The sequence below is a fragment of the Triturus cristatus genome, chromosome 9 (genome assembly GCF_964204655.1).
Source record: "Triturus cristatus chromosome 9, aTriCri1.1, whole genome shotgun sequence".
Taxonomy (NCBI): Eukaryota; Metazoa; Chordata; class Amphibia; order Caudata; family Salamandridae; genus Triturus; species Triturus cristatus.
The window spans coordinates 662,424,790-662,440,321 of NC_140592.1; the positions used below are offsets into that span (position 1 = coordinate 662,424,790).

At 48.2% G+C, this 15,532-nt stretch overlaps 1 protein-coding gene across 1 annotated transcript in view; it reads right to left on the reverse strand.

Annotated features, from left to right (window-relative positions):
• Positions 1–494: 494 nt before the first annotated feature.
• The window catches only part of LOC146798458 (proton-coupled zinc antiporter SLC30A1-like), a 189,290-nt gene continuing 174,252 nt past the window's right edge, over positions 495–15,532 (reverse strand). The window contains exon 4 of the mRNA XM_085625733.1: positions 495–2,581. Coding sequence (XP_085481859.1) covers positions 1,896–2,581 — 686 coding nt within the window. The 3' untranslated portion in view covers positions 495–1,895. The remainder of the gene's footprint in view (positions 2,582–15,532) is intronic.

Here is a 15,532-nt window from a genome sequence, read left to right on the forward strand (position 1 = left end):
ATTTTGGTCCTCCTCTGCCGCATAATTCCAGCAGCCCTGTAGCCATGCCTGATTTTCAACATATGTCCTGAGACCCTTGAGATGACTGTGCAGACTCGAGTCACTAGATTGTACTTCATGAAAGCTCAAGCAGAGTTGCGAGAAAGTGAAAGGCTGCTGAGATAACGCAGGAGGTTGCCAATGCACCACGATATTTTTCACTAGGAGCTTGCATGAGTCAACCACCATGGAAACTTGTTTCTGGCCTGCTTTATGAATCACTGGCATAGAAAGAGAAGAGGACTAATTATTTCCCTAGAAATCCCGTATATTTAGTTCTCTCCTTAGTCAATGTAGTTTGATCCACACACGCCTGATCCTTGTCTAAGAGAACAAGAGGCACACACAGTCGCCTAAAACATTGGTATTTATAAGGTGACTGTGTGGGCCTCTTGTTCTCTTAGACAAGGATCAGGCGTGTGTAGAGCAAACTACATTGACAAAGGAGAGAACTAAATATACGGGATTTCGGGGGACATAATTAGTCGAGCATGATGTAACATCATAAAATGCATGACATTGGCAACTTTCTGTTGGCAGGACGCAGGAAATGTACCATGAAGCTATGTCTTCAAAAAGAGGTATCCCACTTGCTTTTGCACTCATAACGAAGCCTGGACTCCCAATTGAATTTAACAATGGCAACATGACGTCCAGGTAGAGCTGAAAAGCAACAGCAGACCAATACTTCAATGGGAAGGTGCCCGATAGAAAGAAAGAGGGTACACGCCTGGAAAAACTGTGTTTGAGTCATGCAGACAGTGAATGGTGGGTACTGGTGGGTGGTGTGGTCGATTTCTGTACAAATAGGTATATTGGAACAATTGAGACTACGGACCATGCCACAGCATTGCACAGACTGGATGAATAAACACGTGTGGCAATCAAACAGCTACAGTATGGCATGGCCTGTGAGATTCTAACACAACTAGACCTGCAGTCCTGAACATGCACGGAGCCCCCCTGGACGTTCCCTGGTATGGTGCCTGGTGCTAGACTGGTATGGAAAGACAATCCTTCCAGAAGCACACACGGGTAATATCTGTAATAAACTGCCAAAGTACACAGAGATTGGTACCTGGAATTATCTGAACGGGCAAACAAAGGCGTTTCTCACTGCAACTTACCCAGCAGGCAGGCACAGGTATTGCCTGGAATCTGTACAGCAGAAACAAACAGATGTCCTCTGAAACTGACATAGATGATGAGATCTACAGACCTTACATGGAATTCGCATGAGGCACACACAGGTTCTACCCAGGATCTCACATGGCGTAGGTTTGTATTAACTTGAACCTACACTCCAGGAACATGCACATGTTACCCAGACGTGAGCCAGCAGTCATACTCAGATTGTGCCTGTGCATAACAGAACAGCCACCCCCATAAGTATTAACTCTTGGAACTTACTCAGCAGACACACGGATATTGCTATACAACAAGAACACACAATTATCCTCTGTATCCGGCAAAGTAGGGACACACAAAGGTGAAGTAGAATTTACAGGAGGCATACACAGATACGCCCTAGACCCACACAGGAGACACATCTATCCATTACTTTGTACCTAGACTGCAGACACGTGCAAGCATTGCACATAAATGACACAGGAGGCATCTGAACCTCACCGAGCAGCCAAGCTTGTATATAATCAAGTGCCTGGCAGTACTTGAGTAGAAGAGTGTGCCCAACGACTCTGCAGGGCAGAAGTTTGCCTTACTCCCTCCGTTGGGATTAAAAGACGTCGTATGTTGGCTGCACCCACTTTTGCACATGAAAATGGAAGATCCATTGTCTTTCAGTGGAACCTACTGATGTCTAAGACACTTCGGAACACTCTCATGGTTCAGGCTTCTTACACGTTGACGTTGGTGATCACCAGCTCCTGCCTCTCTCTCCGCGAAGGGCTTCCTTCCAAAGGGAGGTCAGTCTCCAATGAAGCGCCAGTCCCGGTACAGCACAGGTGCTTAGAGCAAGCTTTGCCACATGATAAGCTACAGAGCAGGGTGGTCTCATTGGCACAAGCAAATTCAGGCTGGATGGTGAAGAAGTGTACGCCATGGGTCAGGAAGACTGCCTGCATCTGACGGGACAGAGCCAGGTAGGTCTCAAGACTGGCACATTTCATATGAAGTGATGCCATCGTGTGCCCACGACTCAAGTGCCACACATGCAGCTCGTGCGTTCCTACCATCCCAGGTAGGCTGTTCAAGGTGTTGTATAATTTAGTGACACTGACATGTCCTGGAACACCCTGGAGAAGCACAAATCCAGCTCTCCTGACCTGTGGGAGGGCGTCCACCAGTAGGAACGTGAGACCTGCCAAGCAAAAGAGGGGATCGAGGTAAAAGAAGAACAGGCATGTCCGGGCATGGAGGCATTCATGGTCCATGAAATGGTACAGAAGACTGTTGATGAGCACCAGAGAGGAGCAAAACAAGCCTCGGAGCCAGCTGCGCACACAGCCACGCCAGCAGCAACCTTCGGAGCCAACCATTTCTTTAGTTTTTATTCTTGAGATGACAACAGTTTTCTCAATCTCTGAAAAGGAAAGAAGCAGGTTGCATTTAAAATTCATGAGAATGATAATCACTACAGTACATATACATCTTGTTGCCACTTAATCCTTTCCCAGAGCCAGATCCAGGGCATCACACAACTGATGTGGAGACTGTGGGGTAACTAAAACAATCTGCCACGTGCCGCTGGCCAACACAGGACTTTGATTTAGTCCACCACTGCAAGTCCCAATGGGAAACGACCTTTGCCACGACTCCGGAACAACGGGTTCCAGAGTCACGCAAGCCGAACAGCGACTTGCCCGAACAACGACTCAGCCTTAACAACGCATGTGCGTAATTAAGGCTGATTCGGTCTAGTGTTCGGGCAGGGCGGAGTCCGGAGGAGCGTTACACAGGAACAGGTAAGAGGGGTTCATGGTTAGTTTTTAGGGAGTGTGGAGTTAGTTTTCAGGGGGTGGAGGTGTCGGGGTTAGTTTTAAGGGGGTGGGAGGGGTTGGGGTTAGTTTTTAGGGGTGCAGGGTTTGAAGTTCGTTTTAAGGGGTGAGAGGGGTTTGGGGTTAGTTTCTAGGGGGTAGGGGTTTAGGGTTAGTATTCAGGGGTTGGGGGTTGGGGTTAATTTTTAGGGGTGGGGGTTAGTTTGTAGGGGGTATGGGTGATCGTGTTTGTTTATTTATTTTTAGGGTGGGGGAATTCGTTTTTAGGGGCTTGAGTTCGTTTTTAGGGGGTGGTGGTTTGGAGTTAGTTTTGAGGGGGTATTCATGATCGTGTTTGTTTATAGGGTGTGTGGGGGTTAGTTTTTATGGGGGTTGAGTTCGTTTTTAGGGGGTGTGGGTGATTGTGTTTATGGTGGGGGAATTCGTTTTTAGGGGGTGGGGGTTTGGGGGTGATCGGGGTAGTAGTTGGTAAAAAAAAGTTTTTAACACACATTCTTTTAACATAAAAAATCGTGGTATAGAAAAGCGTGGTAAAAAAAATCGTTGTTTAGATGAGGTCGTGGCAGCGCCCTCATTGTTAGGGAAGTCGTTGCTGTGGAACTCGTTGTTCCAACAAACAACCGTTCCCAACAGTGCTTAATTTGAGCTAGTGGTTTCCGGTGTTTGGCACCAGCAAGTATTGTCAGACCTGGAACTTATGACAGTCCGCAGATGGTGGCACTGTCAGTTGAATTTAGAGATGAGGACAAAAGCTGTTTATTAATTCAATAAACAATAAAGAAAATGACTAATACCTACCACCCAGGCAGTTTTTAGAGCTTTGGGGGCCTGGATCTGATTTAGTAGTGTGTTGGTGCTGTCATTGTCAGCTTGGCAGAGGCAACAGGTGGTGCAAGATGCAGTGGTCTTTTGGCGAGGGCACCCGCCAACTTCCTTTTTTTTTTTTTTTTTTTACAAATTAAGCACTGGGTTCCAACAGGCTGCTTTCTATGATTGCTTTTTGGCATCTCACAATGACAACCAGCTATGGGATGATATTAACAAACCACACCCCAACAGATCTCGCCACCATTTCTGCCTCCAACGTATGCCTGCTCATAATCATAACCTTTAAGCAAAATCTCTCAGAATGGACAACCCAGTACAGTAGCCTGTTAAGTGAAATATAATAATAAGAAATGCCATAAAGTGATCTGCAGAGCTGTTCAAAGTTGCCAGCTTGCTGGAAACCAGGAACTGTGCACCTCTCTCTTACACTTTTATGTCCATCACGCTACTAAGCGCTGCACCCCATCACACGATAACCACACCTCAGTGCTCATCATGCGGAACATGGGAACACTTGTCACATAGGATCAAAACAAGGACAACACACTTTGAACTATTCACCATACACACTATAGTGTGCTACCCATGTAGATAAAAGCTTCAGGGGACCACATAGTCATGGTAAGAGCTATATGAATATGTAATACAATACAGTACTAGTTTTTAGCATAATGCAGCACAGTAACCAGAGTTGCTTTGCTGCCTTGTATCAATGAGAAAGACAAAACCAGCACCATATATCCAAAGATATGGTGCTGTTTTTGTCTCTCCCTGTACTGGTGCACTTTTGGCTGCCATGCGCCAATGGAAGAGCACCCTTGCACCACAGTGCATTGTTCCAAGCATAGGTTTTGTACTGGGAGAAGACTCTTCTAGTACAAAAATTATGAATAGGAGAGAGAGAGAGAGAGAGAGAGAGAGAGAGAGAGAGAGAGAGAGAGAGAGAGAGAGACACACACACACACACACACACGAGGGGTATGTGTGATATACAGTGCAGTTCCCAAATTTGAAAAGTTTTGAGAAAAGCTTTTCTCCAATTTTAAGCCTGCCTCAAAGACTCATACATTTATGGCACATATACCTTTCTACACATGTTAGTAGGTTGGGAATTGCCTCAAAACCCATAGGTGCGAGGAGGAGCCTAGCGCCGGACCAAGATGGCAGCGTAGTGCATCGGCTCCGTCACCACTACCCCCCGAGGCTGAAATCCTGATTAAAATCCTGCCCCAGAGGACCGGCATTCAAGAAAGGGACAACAGCGGTGCCGTCCGGCGAAAATCCGGTGTCCCGACGTGGCTGGGAACCGGAGATACGGCAACCTCTAGATCTGGCCTGCTGTAGCGGGTGGAACCGGGGACCGGAGTGGAGCGTGAGCGGCGGTGAGACGCAAGGAAAGCGGCGGCCCATAACGGAAGTCGCCAGGGGTGCGGTCAACCCCGTCTACTGATGCCTCAAATCCTTAAGGGGAAAAGAAATGTGGCGGTCAAGTCTCCCCCCTACAACACCCCCCCGCCCTCATCTTATTCCTGATACCTCCCATCTGGGGCTGACGCTATAAGACACCCAGTTGGGACTGCAGTGTGGGGGATCGCCGTAACACGTGGAAGCCACCGCGACTCAGCGATTCTGAGTAAAGACTGGGGGTGAGTTGCTGGCGGGTAATTGGCCCCCCCCTCGAAGAGGCACATGGGCGAGGTGCGAGGGAAGAACTGCTCCTGACTGCGGCGTCATTCTGGGAGCGAGACGGCTGTCCGGCCCGCTTTTTGGCAGTGCTGCTGAGGAGGAGTGACCTCTTGGGACTGGGGCCGGAACAGGCGCTGCAGATGCGAGGGTGAGAGGCGCCGATCGGGGGTAACAGTAGCGGCCGGTGATTTCCGCTCCACCGGGTTGTGATACTTCGAGGGTGCCGACCAGGGACAGTTGGTTTGGGCGCTGCCCTGGACCGGTTCCCATGTGGGGGAGGCCGTGTATTCATGCGGACAACAGATCATAGAAGCGAATACCCCTTAGTTGGTGCAATTGGTGAGCATTGAGACTTGACCTACACATGGCGTCTAAGCCGGACACAGACAAAACCCAGCCTAGGACACCTAAGGGCATGCGGCACGTCCAGGCCAATAAACTAGACCGCTATACCCTACCGAGAGGCTCACCGGCTGACTCTCAACATGCCCCAGTGGAGGGGGGAGAATCCGTGCGTCCAGTTTCAGAGATGACCTTACAGGATGTAATGGCGGCTATAGATGGGGTCAGATCGTCTTTGGGAAACAAAATGGAGTCGGATCATAATTTGGATACGGTCTCTATCGAGGTAAATCTAATCCGCTCTGGCCTCACTAAAGTCAATGAAAAAGTCAAATCACTGGATATAAAGACAACTAGCTTGACGGAGGACGTGACGCAGCTCCAACATGAAGTACAAGACCTGAAATCCTTCAGTGCAGCAGCTGAAGGGAAGCTGGATGACTATGAAGGGAGATCCCGGCGCAACAACATCTGCATCCTAGGTGTGCCCGAAAAATCAGAAGGCCCGGCTCCAGACCAGTTCGTAGAGGAGCTGATCCTGACTCTCCTCAAGCCCAAAGGCCTTGGTAAATTCTTCACTATTGAACGGGCGCATAGGGTACCGGGTGGGCGACCCAAGCCGGGAATGCCCCCGCGTCCGATGATGGCACGGGTCCTCAACTTTAGAGACAGAGATGCTATTCTGCAAGCTGCCCGGGCGGCACCCCCTCTGCGTTACGAAAATGCCACTCTCTCTTTCTTTCCCAACTTCACGCAGCTGGTACAGAGACAGCGCAAAAGCTTTCTCGCCGTTGATGTAGCGCTTAAAAGTTTGAAAATTGTAGGGGTGCATTATACTCACTGTTAGTCGGCACCCGCATATAATCAAATGTGTACTCAGGTATTTTGTGTGCAATGTATTACGAATTGTATAACCTATATCGATTTTAATAGAAGTGCCAGCTATGTACAAGCACATTGTAAAGGTATTAGAGAAATGTATAGAGTTTAGCCTACATGAAAAGTAATGTGGTGTTAGAAATGTGTAACTTAGACTTCGTCTCTGTGGACTTCATGGGAAGAGCGATGCGTTTGCCTGCAATACCTGCTACTGCTCTGATAAATATCACTGATGATATGATCCTGGACTATTGTAAAGGCCTTGCTGACGTGGTCCGTTCTGTGTCTCAGCAGGTGCAGACAGCAACGGTTCCAGCTGCGAGTGACCGGTGCCACGACTTGGACCCAGGCGATTGGGTCCTAGTCCGAAAGCACGTGAGGAAGAGTTGTTTGGATGCTAGGTGGCGCGGCCCTTTCCAAGTGATCCTTGTCACGAACACAGCTGTCAAGTGTGGAGGTTTACCGAACTGGGTGCATGCTTCTCATACCCGTAGAGTTCCAGCACCCTTGGAAGATACAGCCCCTCTCGAGAACAAAGATCCCAGTGAGCCGACCGAGCCTCCTGAGAGGGTCAGTCAAGCTGTAAGGGTTGCTGAAGCGGCTGATGGTGCACTGAATCGTACTGGGGAAGAGCGTGAAAGAAGTACTGACCCAGAAACTGGCGAAAGAGCAAGAGGTGCAGTGGGTAGTACAGAATCAAGTTCTGCCAAAGAAGAGGAGGTCAGTGCACAGGGTATCGAAGGGAAGACCGGAGGTGTTACCGAAGCAGAAAGGGTTTGGCCCGCAAGACAGAACCGGGTAAACCTGAGATTGGCTCCGGACACAGACCTTGCACCAGTTTCGGAAGAGCCAGAAGAAGAATCAGGTGACGAGGAGAATCCTCAAGGTGGTGTGAGAAGGTCCAAGAGAACTCGAGTGCCAAGTCGGAAGTACGCTTCACCAGAGTGGGCATATCAAGTGACTGATGCCAGGGTTACCGAGCACGGGAAGGTTGAGGTCGATGACATTGGTCAACAGTGTCCCGCTCCAGAGAGTGGAAGTGTTGCTGAAGGTTCCGGGATTGGAGATCGAAGGAATTTTGACGATTCATATTCCGAGTCCGCCATTCCTGAGTGTCATTCGAGGTATGATCTTGGACAATTTAGAGTTCCCGACGTTTACAGCACTGCCAGATCCACAAGAACTGATCATTCTTAAGCTCGAAATATTGCAGGGAGTCTTGGAACTGTTGGGACCAGCGCTTATGTTAGATCGATTTGAGAAGGTTGCAAGCAGAGAAGAAGATAACCTAGATCCGAGCGGAAGAAGAACAAAATTAGGGATTTTTCCGTTATAGAACGAAGAAAAGTTAGGGAGGTTTGCCTAAGTTCCCGAAAGAGACACTGATGAGAAAGAGACTTACCCTTTCAGAGACTGTATTGGATACTGAGTACATTCTGAAGATGGCAGATCCTGCAAACCCACACCGTAGGGCTAAATTGATAATAGGCACATTGGTAGGAGTTGTGATAATCACCATATTTGCGGTAGTGATAAGTTCATACATGGTGGCTCACAGGCAAGAGGGGAAGGTTCAGGGAGCACCCACACCTATTACCCCAGGGCAGAGTGGTGTCAGTATTAGAGAACAGGAAACATCGAAGTTGAGGGATGATCGCAGACTCCACGTGGATTTGTCCAAGGGTGATTTCAAGCTTAATGCGTATGCAAGGTTGCTGTATGAGTATGTTGATGCGATGGATGTGAAGGATTGCTATGTGTGTATGCAGTTGCCTGCTTCAGTGGATGAGGGTATCAAGTATCATCATCTCCCATTGACATATGGGATTTCTTGTAGTTTATTACTCAGTTTATTTTATGACAGGAGACAGTTCGAGTATTTCTTTTCAAATTTTGACACGGTACTTCCTGAAGTTCCAGCAATCAAGCATTTGAACAAATATGATTCTAATAAGAAAGAGGACAGACTCCTGAAGTATTTTAGACCGACTATGAAGTTGGATACGGCGCATGCTCACAGGAATAACCTGACATGTGCGTTATCTGAGATAGAGAAGAAATTCATAGACCAGGTAGAGGACAGATACAGACAGTTGACCCAGACACGACACACCGGAGATAGTCCAGTAGATTGGACAGACGAGGAGAGGGCTCACAGATCCAAGGGAAGTTATGGACCAATAGCGTTAGATGAGGTACAGAGAGGGAATTTGTGTATTGGACGGCCTCAGTCCGATACGGATAAGGTCGCAGTAGGACATAGCACTTGTTCTCAGACCTTCACAGTGGAAGCTTCTGCTAAGAATTTTATGGTAGGTCCAGTAGAGGTAATTCCGACAGTATATTATGTATGTGGGAAGAATGCTTATGTCAGGCTACCTGCGAATTGGTATGGCATATGCTATTTGGCTATTATATTCCCGAAGATCTATCACACCGAGGACTTGGAGTTGTTAGAGACGAAGCGACAGTCTAGGAAGCGTAGGGCTACGAACGCCGGTGCAGTGATTGGGGACATATACGGAGCAATGATACCTAGTATGGGTGTGGTGTTGAATGATGTGAAGATTAGGAGGTTGGCGACTGTGGTTGATGAGTTGTCTATGAACACGGCGAGATCTTTGTTGTTGGTGGCTGGAGAGATGTTGTCGATACGGAATATGGTTATGCAGAATCGCCTTGCTTTAGACGTATTACTAGCAAAAGAAGGCGGAGTCTGCAAATTATTGAAGGTTCAGGAATGCTGCACATATATTCCAGACAACACGAAGGAGATAGGGAAGTACATAGATAACATCACGACTATTCACAAGGAGATTATGGATTTGACGGAGGAGAATGTGTGGGAGAAGATTGGATTAGGATTTGGAAGAGTGGGAACTTGGTTTGCGAATTTGGGAAGAGGATTTCTGGGATCAGTGTTGAAGCCGATTATCATTGCTGTGGTTTGCGTGATTTGGTTGTGGGGATGCGTGAAGGCATGGAAGTGGTATCAAGGAGGCAAGGTTGAAAGGGCTCTTAAGGCAAACGAGAAAAGGATGGCGAAGCTCCAGGAGCAGCAATATGAGAGTCTTAAGAAACTGGAGGGAGTTCGACATGGCAAAGTTATGACTAGCGCGGTCTAAATCAGTTCTAAAGAAGAGAAATGTAATGGTGTGATGACGGATGTCATCAAAGGGGGGAACTGATGTAGCGCTTAAAAGTTTGAAAATTGTAGGGGTGCATTATACTCACTGTTAGTCGGCACCCGCATATAATCAAATGTGTACTCAGGTATTTTGTGTGCAATGTATTACGAATTGTATAACCTATATCGATTTTAATAGAAGTGCCAGCTATGTACAAGCACATTGTAAAGGTATTAGAGAAATGTATAGAGTTTAGCCTACATGAAAAGTAATGTGGTGTTAGAAATGTGTAACTTAGACTTCGTGTCTGTGGACTGTTTAGTTTGACCACACATGAAAGAAAGACGTAAATGTCAATACTGTGATTTAAACCTGCTTGTGTAACCGAAGTAGTGGCCAGAATTCGCATATATCGTTGAGGCGAAAGGCCTGGTATTTTCTTATGTTAGCCAAGGGCAATAGGCCAAAAAGGATTTATTCCAGTAGAGGTTTTAGGCTGTAGTAAATTGCAACTTAAAAGATGTGAAGAATGTCTGCTTTGCATGATCTCACCCCAGGTGCAAGGACAGTTGCTCGTTAGTAGAGAAGCTCTTTGTTCACAAATTGACTTATGTAGTAAAAGCCAGACATGGGAGTGTATTGGAATGTGCCAATCGTAACTCCTAGTGCGGATGGCGTCTGGGACTCAAGGCCAAGCGATGGACGATGGAACTGGACAGCGCTCTGTGGAAAATTTCTGAAAGTCGACCCCGCAGAAGAGGAGGCGCAGAGGGCGTGTTCTGGGATTTGGGGTTCTGTATTAGGGACAGCGCCCCGAGGGTGGAGGCAGATCAGAGCAGCCCAGAGCAGAGGAAGGCTAGGCGAAGGGATAGAGGGGGCAACTTAGACCAAGCTCTCTAAGTGAAGTCTTCTTATGAAGTTTCACTCTGACACCTTTTATTCGATGAGGGTCTCAAGGGATTGCTAAGTAGGGATGTCATCTAGTGCAGAGTAGGGACAGAGATGGTATGGTTCAGTGTCCCTAGTATCGACATTTGCTTGGTGGTGTTCTACCTCATGCTTTTAGAGATTGTACTTTTAGTTATTTTTAGCCGTATGCGGATTCTTCGTAGAGTAGCTTTTGTGTTAGTGCCTATGTACTTGTTGTGCCTCGTATTGAGGACTTTGTATCTTCAAATCTTCATGCTGATAATAAAAACCAGAGAGCCAAGAGATTAAGTCTCGAGTCCTTGATTATGGCAAATTGCGGACAGTAATTTTGATAATTGTGTTTTTCCCTCCACGCTATTGGGCAAGTAAAAAGGTCCATCTGACCCGAGTGGGTTCCAGTAGATAATTGCGGGATACTAAAATGGGCCGGAGCAGTTGGTAGCAAACGAGGATGGTTTCTTACTGATAGCGAGGGAAGATTAGATAAGGATAAGTGACCCTTGAGGCCCAAGAGACGATAAGTGATGCTGAATCATCAGATGGCGAGCAGCAGACGGCAGCAGATGAGCATCGACGGCGAGTAGCGGTGCGGCAGAAAGCAGCAGTTCCAGGAGTGAGTATGAACATAATGAGATGTTGTAGATTGCGGTGTTGATTTGTTGTGTGATGTCTTGCGGAGTTGTTGTGTATGTCGTGTGATTGTGAGATCAGGCTGTGAGCGCGCGCAGCCCGGGAATTGTGGTGTAGAAGACACCTGAGATAGATTTTGTTGACCACCCAAAGGAGATCGTGAGGTACCATCGATCACCTGGACCGAGATAGGGGGAGCGAATACGTGTGTGTATGGCAACTTAACGCTGGTCGTGGGTTGTGGTGTGCAGATCGGAGTGTTAGTAACCTATCAGAGGCGATCTGTCTGGCCCGACAGGGGCAGACGGGCGCCAATCGAGGTCAACAAGGTCGAGAGACTGTGGACGAACAGTCAGAGGCTGTGGACGGACAGCCAGAGAAGTAACTTAATCAGTTATTTCAGTGTGTGAATGGGACGTGAGTAAGCGTGAAACGAGTTTGGGGAAGGGAACTGCTGCGAACGAAGGAAGGTGACGTCAGAGGGTGTCGCGCTGTGATAGGCCGGTTGGTGTGAGTCGCGCTGTTATTGGAGGATTCGAGAACAAGAAGTAAATAGAGCGCGAGATCGAATTTGCTCATTATGAAGTGCCTTAGGGCTCTGCGAGAGTTGTGTAGAGGCGATAAGCATGTGGTTGTTCGTGGGGGAGAAGAAGCCCCTCCCGAGGATACCCCGGCACATTACATGGCACAGAATGTGGGGTTACATACTATAGTTTGGATCGAGAATTGGCACAAGGTTACACAAGGTGAAGGGGAATTAGCTTTCCCGAGGTACGGCTCATTTAGATTAGCGGTGCTGTACCAACTGAAGACGGTGATGGGGTCCTTAAAACCCTTGCCAAGACCAGCACAGTTTGAAGCATTACATGCGTGGATTAGAGCAGCGCATGATAAGGAAAAGGGAAGAAGTCAGGAGAGAATGAGGAAGTCGATTAGGGCATTTCAGGACGCCAAGTGGGACGCAGCGGAGAAAAGATGGAGAGTGCAGACAATTGAGGAAGCAAAACTGTATCCCGCGCTAATGGAGGAGACGGGGATACGCCATGTGAAAGCACAGGAAGAGGATAGTGATTCTGATGATGGGGTATTGCAAAGATTGCTAGACGAGAGACCACCCCCTTATAATCCAGATGAAGCGGATGATAGGTGGGGTGAGAGGGGAGAAACTAGGAGGGTAACAATCCAGCCTGAGACCCGAGTGGAAGGGTTGGTCTCGTTTGAAACAGCGAGTTCACAGGGTCAGTCGGAGACCAGTGGAAGGATTGAAAGAGAGATGAGGTTACCGGATGCCTTGAGGGTACCGGTTACCATTGGACCGATTGTGTCTATATACCGTCCAGAATCAGAGGAGAGAGAGAGGTCTGAACGAGTGGCAGAAAGAACGAGGAGAGAAAGCGGGGAAAGTGAGTTGGAAGGGGCAACGGCCCGACCTCCAAGCCCTGTACAATGGAGTACACCATTAGCAGCGGTGTCAGACACATCTAGGGGCGAAGAGGACGAGAGACCGGTGAGGCCGAGGACTCTGATGGAGTCGAGATCAGATTTAGGGTCATGGGTACCGCCAAAGAAGCAAATGAGCTGGAATATGGGCCGAGCGGGGACAACCCCAGTTGCCTTTACGAGCCATTCTGCTCCCATAGAACCACCAGAAGAAAGGAGAGAGCAGGAGCCGGAATGCGAGTATGATGAGGGACGTGGAGCAAGTTGTCAGGTGTTGAAAGGGGCCTTGAAGGCAGGAATGATAGATGTAGTAAGACTTAAAGCAGAGGCGGATGAAATAATATATGGGAACCTACCTCTTGAGAGAGTAGTGACATATACTCCAGATGAATTGCTTTTTGTAGCAAAAGATGTGACTCGTAAAGCACGAGCGGCACATGAGAAACTGGCGGGTTTGGCTAGAGAATATGGGGTGGATCTATCCAAGACTAGAGCATTACAAGGGAACCATAGGATGCATTGTACCGAGCGGGAATTGGAAGAGAAAAGAGTTGTTGGTCTAAGGTCACATACTAAGGAACTGATTGTAGCTATGAGAATATGGCTGATGCTTGACAAATGGCAAGAGAAATGGGCTAGGAAAAAGAATTCTAGGGGAGCGAAAGGAGGGAGCTCTGAAGGAGATTTGCAGGAGGTAAAGATCCTTCCCCTGAGAGAGGTGGCGAATGGAGGATATGTGCATGTACCATGGAGCAGGGGGGATTTGGCATCATTTACGAATGATTTTCCCAGGCTCAGGGAGAAGCCTGCAGAGTGGTACAAGCAAGTTGAGCGTTTCGTTAAGATTTCGAAGGTGTTGTGGATAGATCTGAACACCTTATTCGATATCGTGGTTCCGGGAGATCTGTGGAACGCATGTAAAATTGCTGTTGATTGGCCGGACTATGAGCCTGACAGGAACCTGGTTACAAATGGTCCGTCGCCCGTGGTAATGAGGCTGTACGATAAGGTAATTACCTGGTTGAAATCGAAGGTTTCACCCCAAGACATCGATTGGGTGAAGATAGACAGGACAGTGCAGGAGCCAAAGGAGACAGTACATGAATTTTATGAGAGACTTTTGAAGGCTTTTAAGCAGTACAGTGGTTTAGATGAGCTGGAAACGAAGGACATGGGACAGTTTGTGTCTAAGTTCGTGCTGGGTTTGAAGCCCGAGGTCAGTCTTATGATACAGCAGCATTTGATCTGTTGGCAGAATAAGCCTGTAGATGAGATCTTGCGGTACGCCAGGTACTGCACGGATGAGATTGAGTCCAAGCACAAGAAGATGAAGGATAACTTATTGCTCATTCAGATGCAAGCTGCTCAGGGACCGCCGAATGGGGGTCCAGTGGTGCGGAGACAGGGAAATTATCAGACAGGGAATCAGGATATGCAGGGTCAGGGAAGGCCGAGGCCCGTTGACCCTAGGACAGGCATAGATGTAGCGATCTTGAAAAAGACGACTGCCTGTCACCAGTGTCACCAGGTGGGACACTGGAGGCGCGAGTGTCCCTTGAACCCCTATAATCAGCCGCAGATGGAGGGAGGAATGGGTCAGGTCCCTGGGGCGGAGCAGGTACAGACGGTGACTGTACCGAGAATGATGCAAGGGGGGACCGGCGTCTCGCAGGTGCAGGTTCCCCAGCCACCCCGGATGCAGAACATACAGCAGGGAGCTCGGACTTATTTGCAGATGCCCATGTTCGAAGTGGGAGAGGAGAGGGATGCAGATTTGCTGGCGCAGTTAAGTCTAGGCCAGGACGATGATTGCATACTTAGGGCCATACTAGAGGTAGATCAGAGAGGACCCTTTGTGGAAGCAGAACTCGACGGACGCCCGACTACCTTTTTGGTAGATACGGGGGCTACCAGGTCAACCATAAGGTCAGCAGTGGTCCCGGGGGTAGCCCTTTCTGGAGAAAGCATACAAGTGGTTGGAGTGGCGAATAAGAGGCTAGTTAGCCCCTTGACAGAACCGATTCCAGTCAGGATAGGCAACTTTAGGGATCGACATCAGTTCGTGGTGTGCGATTCTAGCCCTGTTTGTTTGCTGGGAAGAGATTTGCTGTGTAAGCTCAATTGTACAATCTACTGTACCCCGAAGGGAGTAGAGGTACAGACGAGGATTTGAGGGAGTCAGTGTCGTCTGACGTGTGGGATTTAAGCGGAGAGGAGATCGGTTTAGTCAGGGGAGTGGAACCAGTGAAAATACAGGTTAAACCGAATGCAGAATTCCCGAGAACACCTCAGTATAAACTATCGCCTGAAACAGTTGCAGGGATTAAACCTGTGATTGAGTCTATGATTAGGCAGGGAATACTGGTGGAGATCATGGGTAGTCCATGTAATTCACCCATTATGGGACTGCAGAAACCAAGTGGGAAGTTCAGGATAGTGCAAGACCTGCGGAAAATAAACGACATAGTTGTTCCATGTTGTCCAGTGGTACCGAATCCATCTGTGATACTGTTCCAGATCCCATGCGAAGCTGGATGGTTCACAGTGATTGACTTGTGTCAGGCATTCTTTTCGATTCCCCTACATGAAGAGAGTAGATTTCTTTTTGCATTTAGGCTAGAGAATCGTATATTAACATGGTGCCGTATCCCACAGGGGTATACGGAGAGCCCG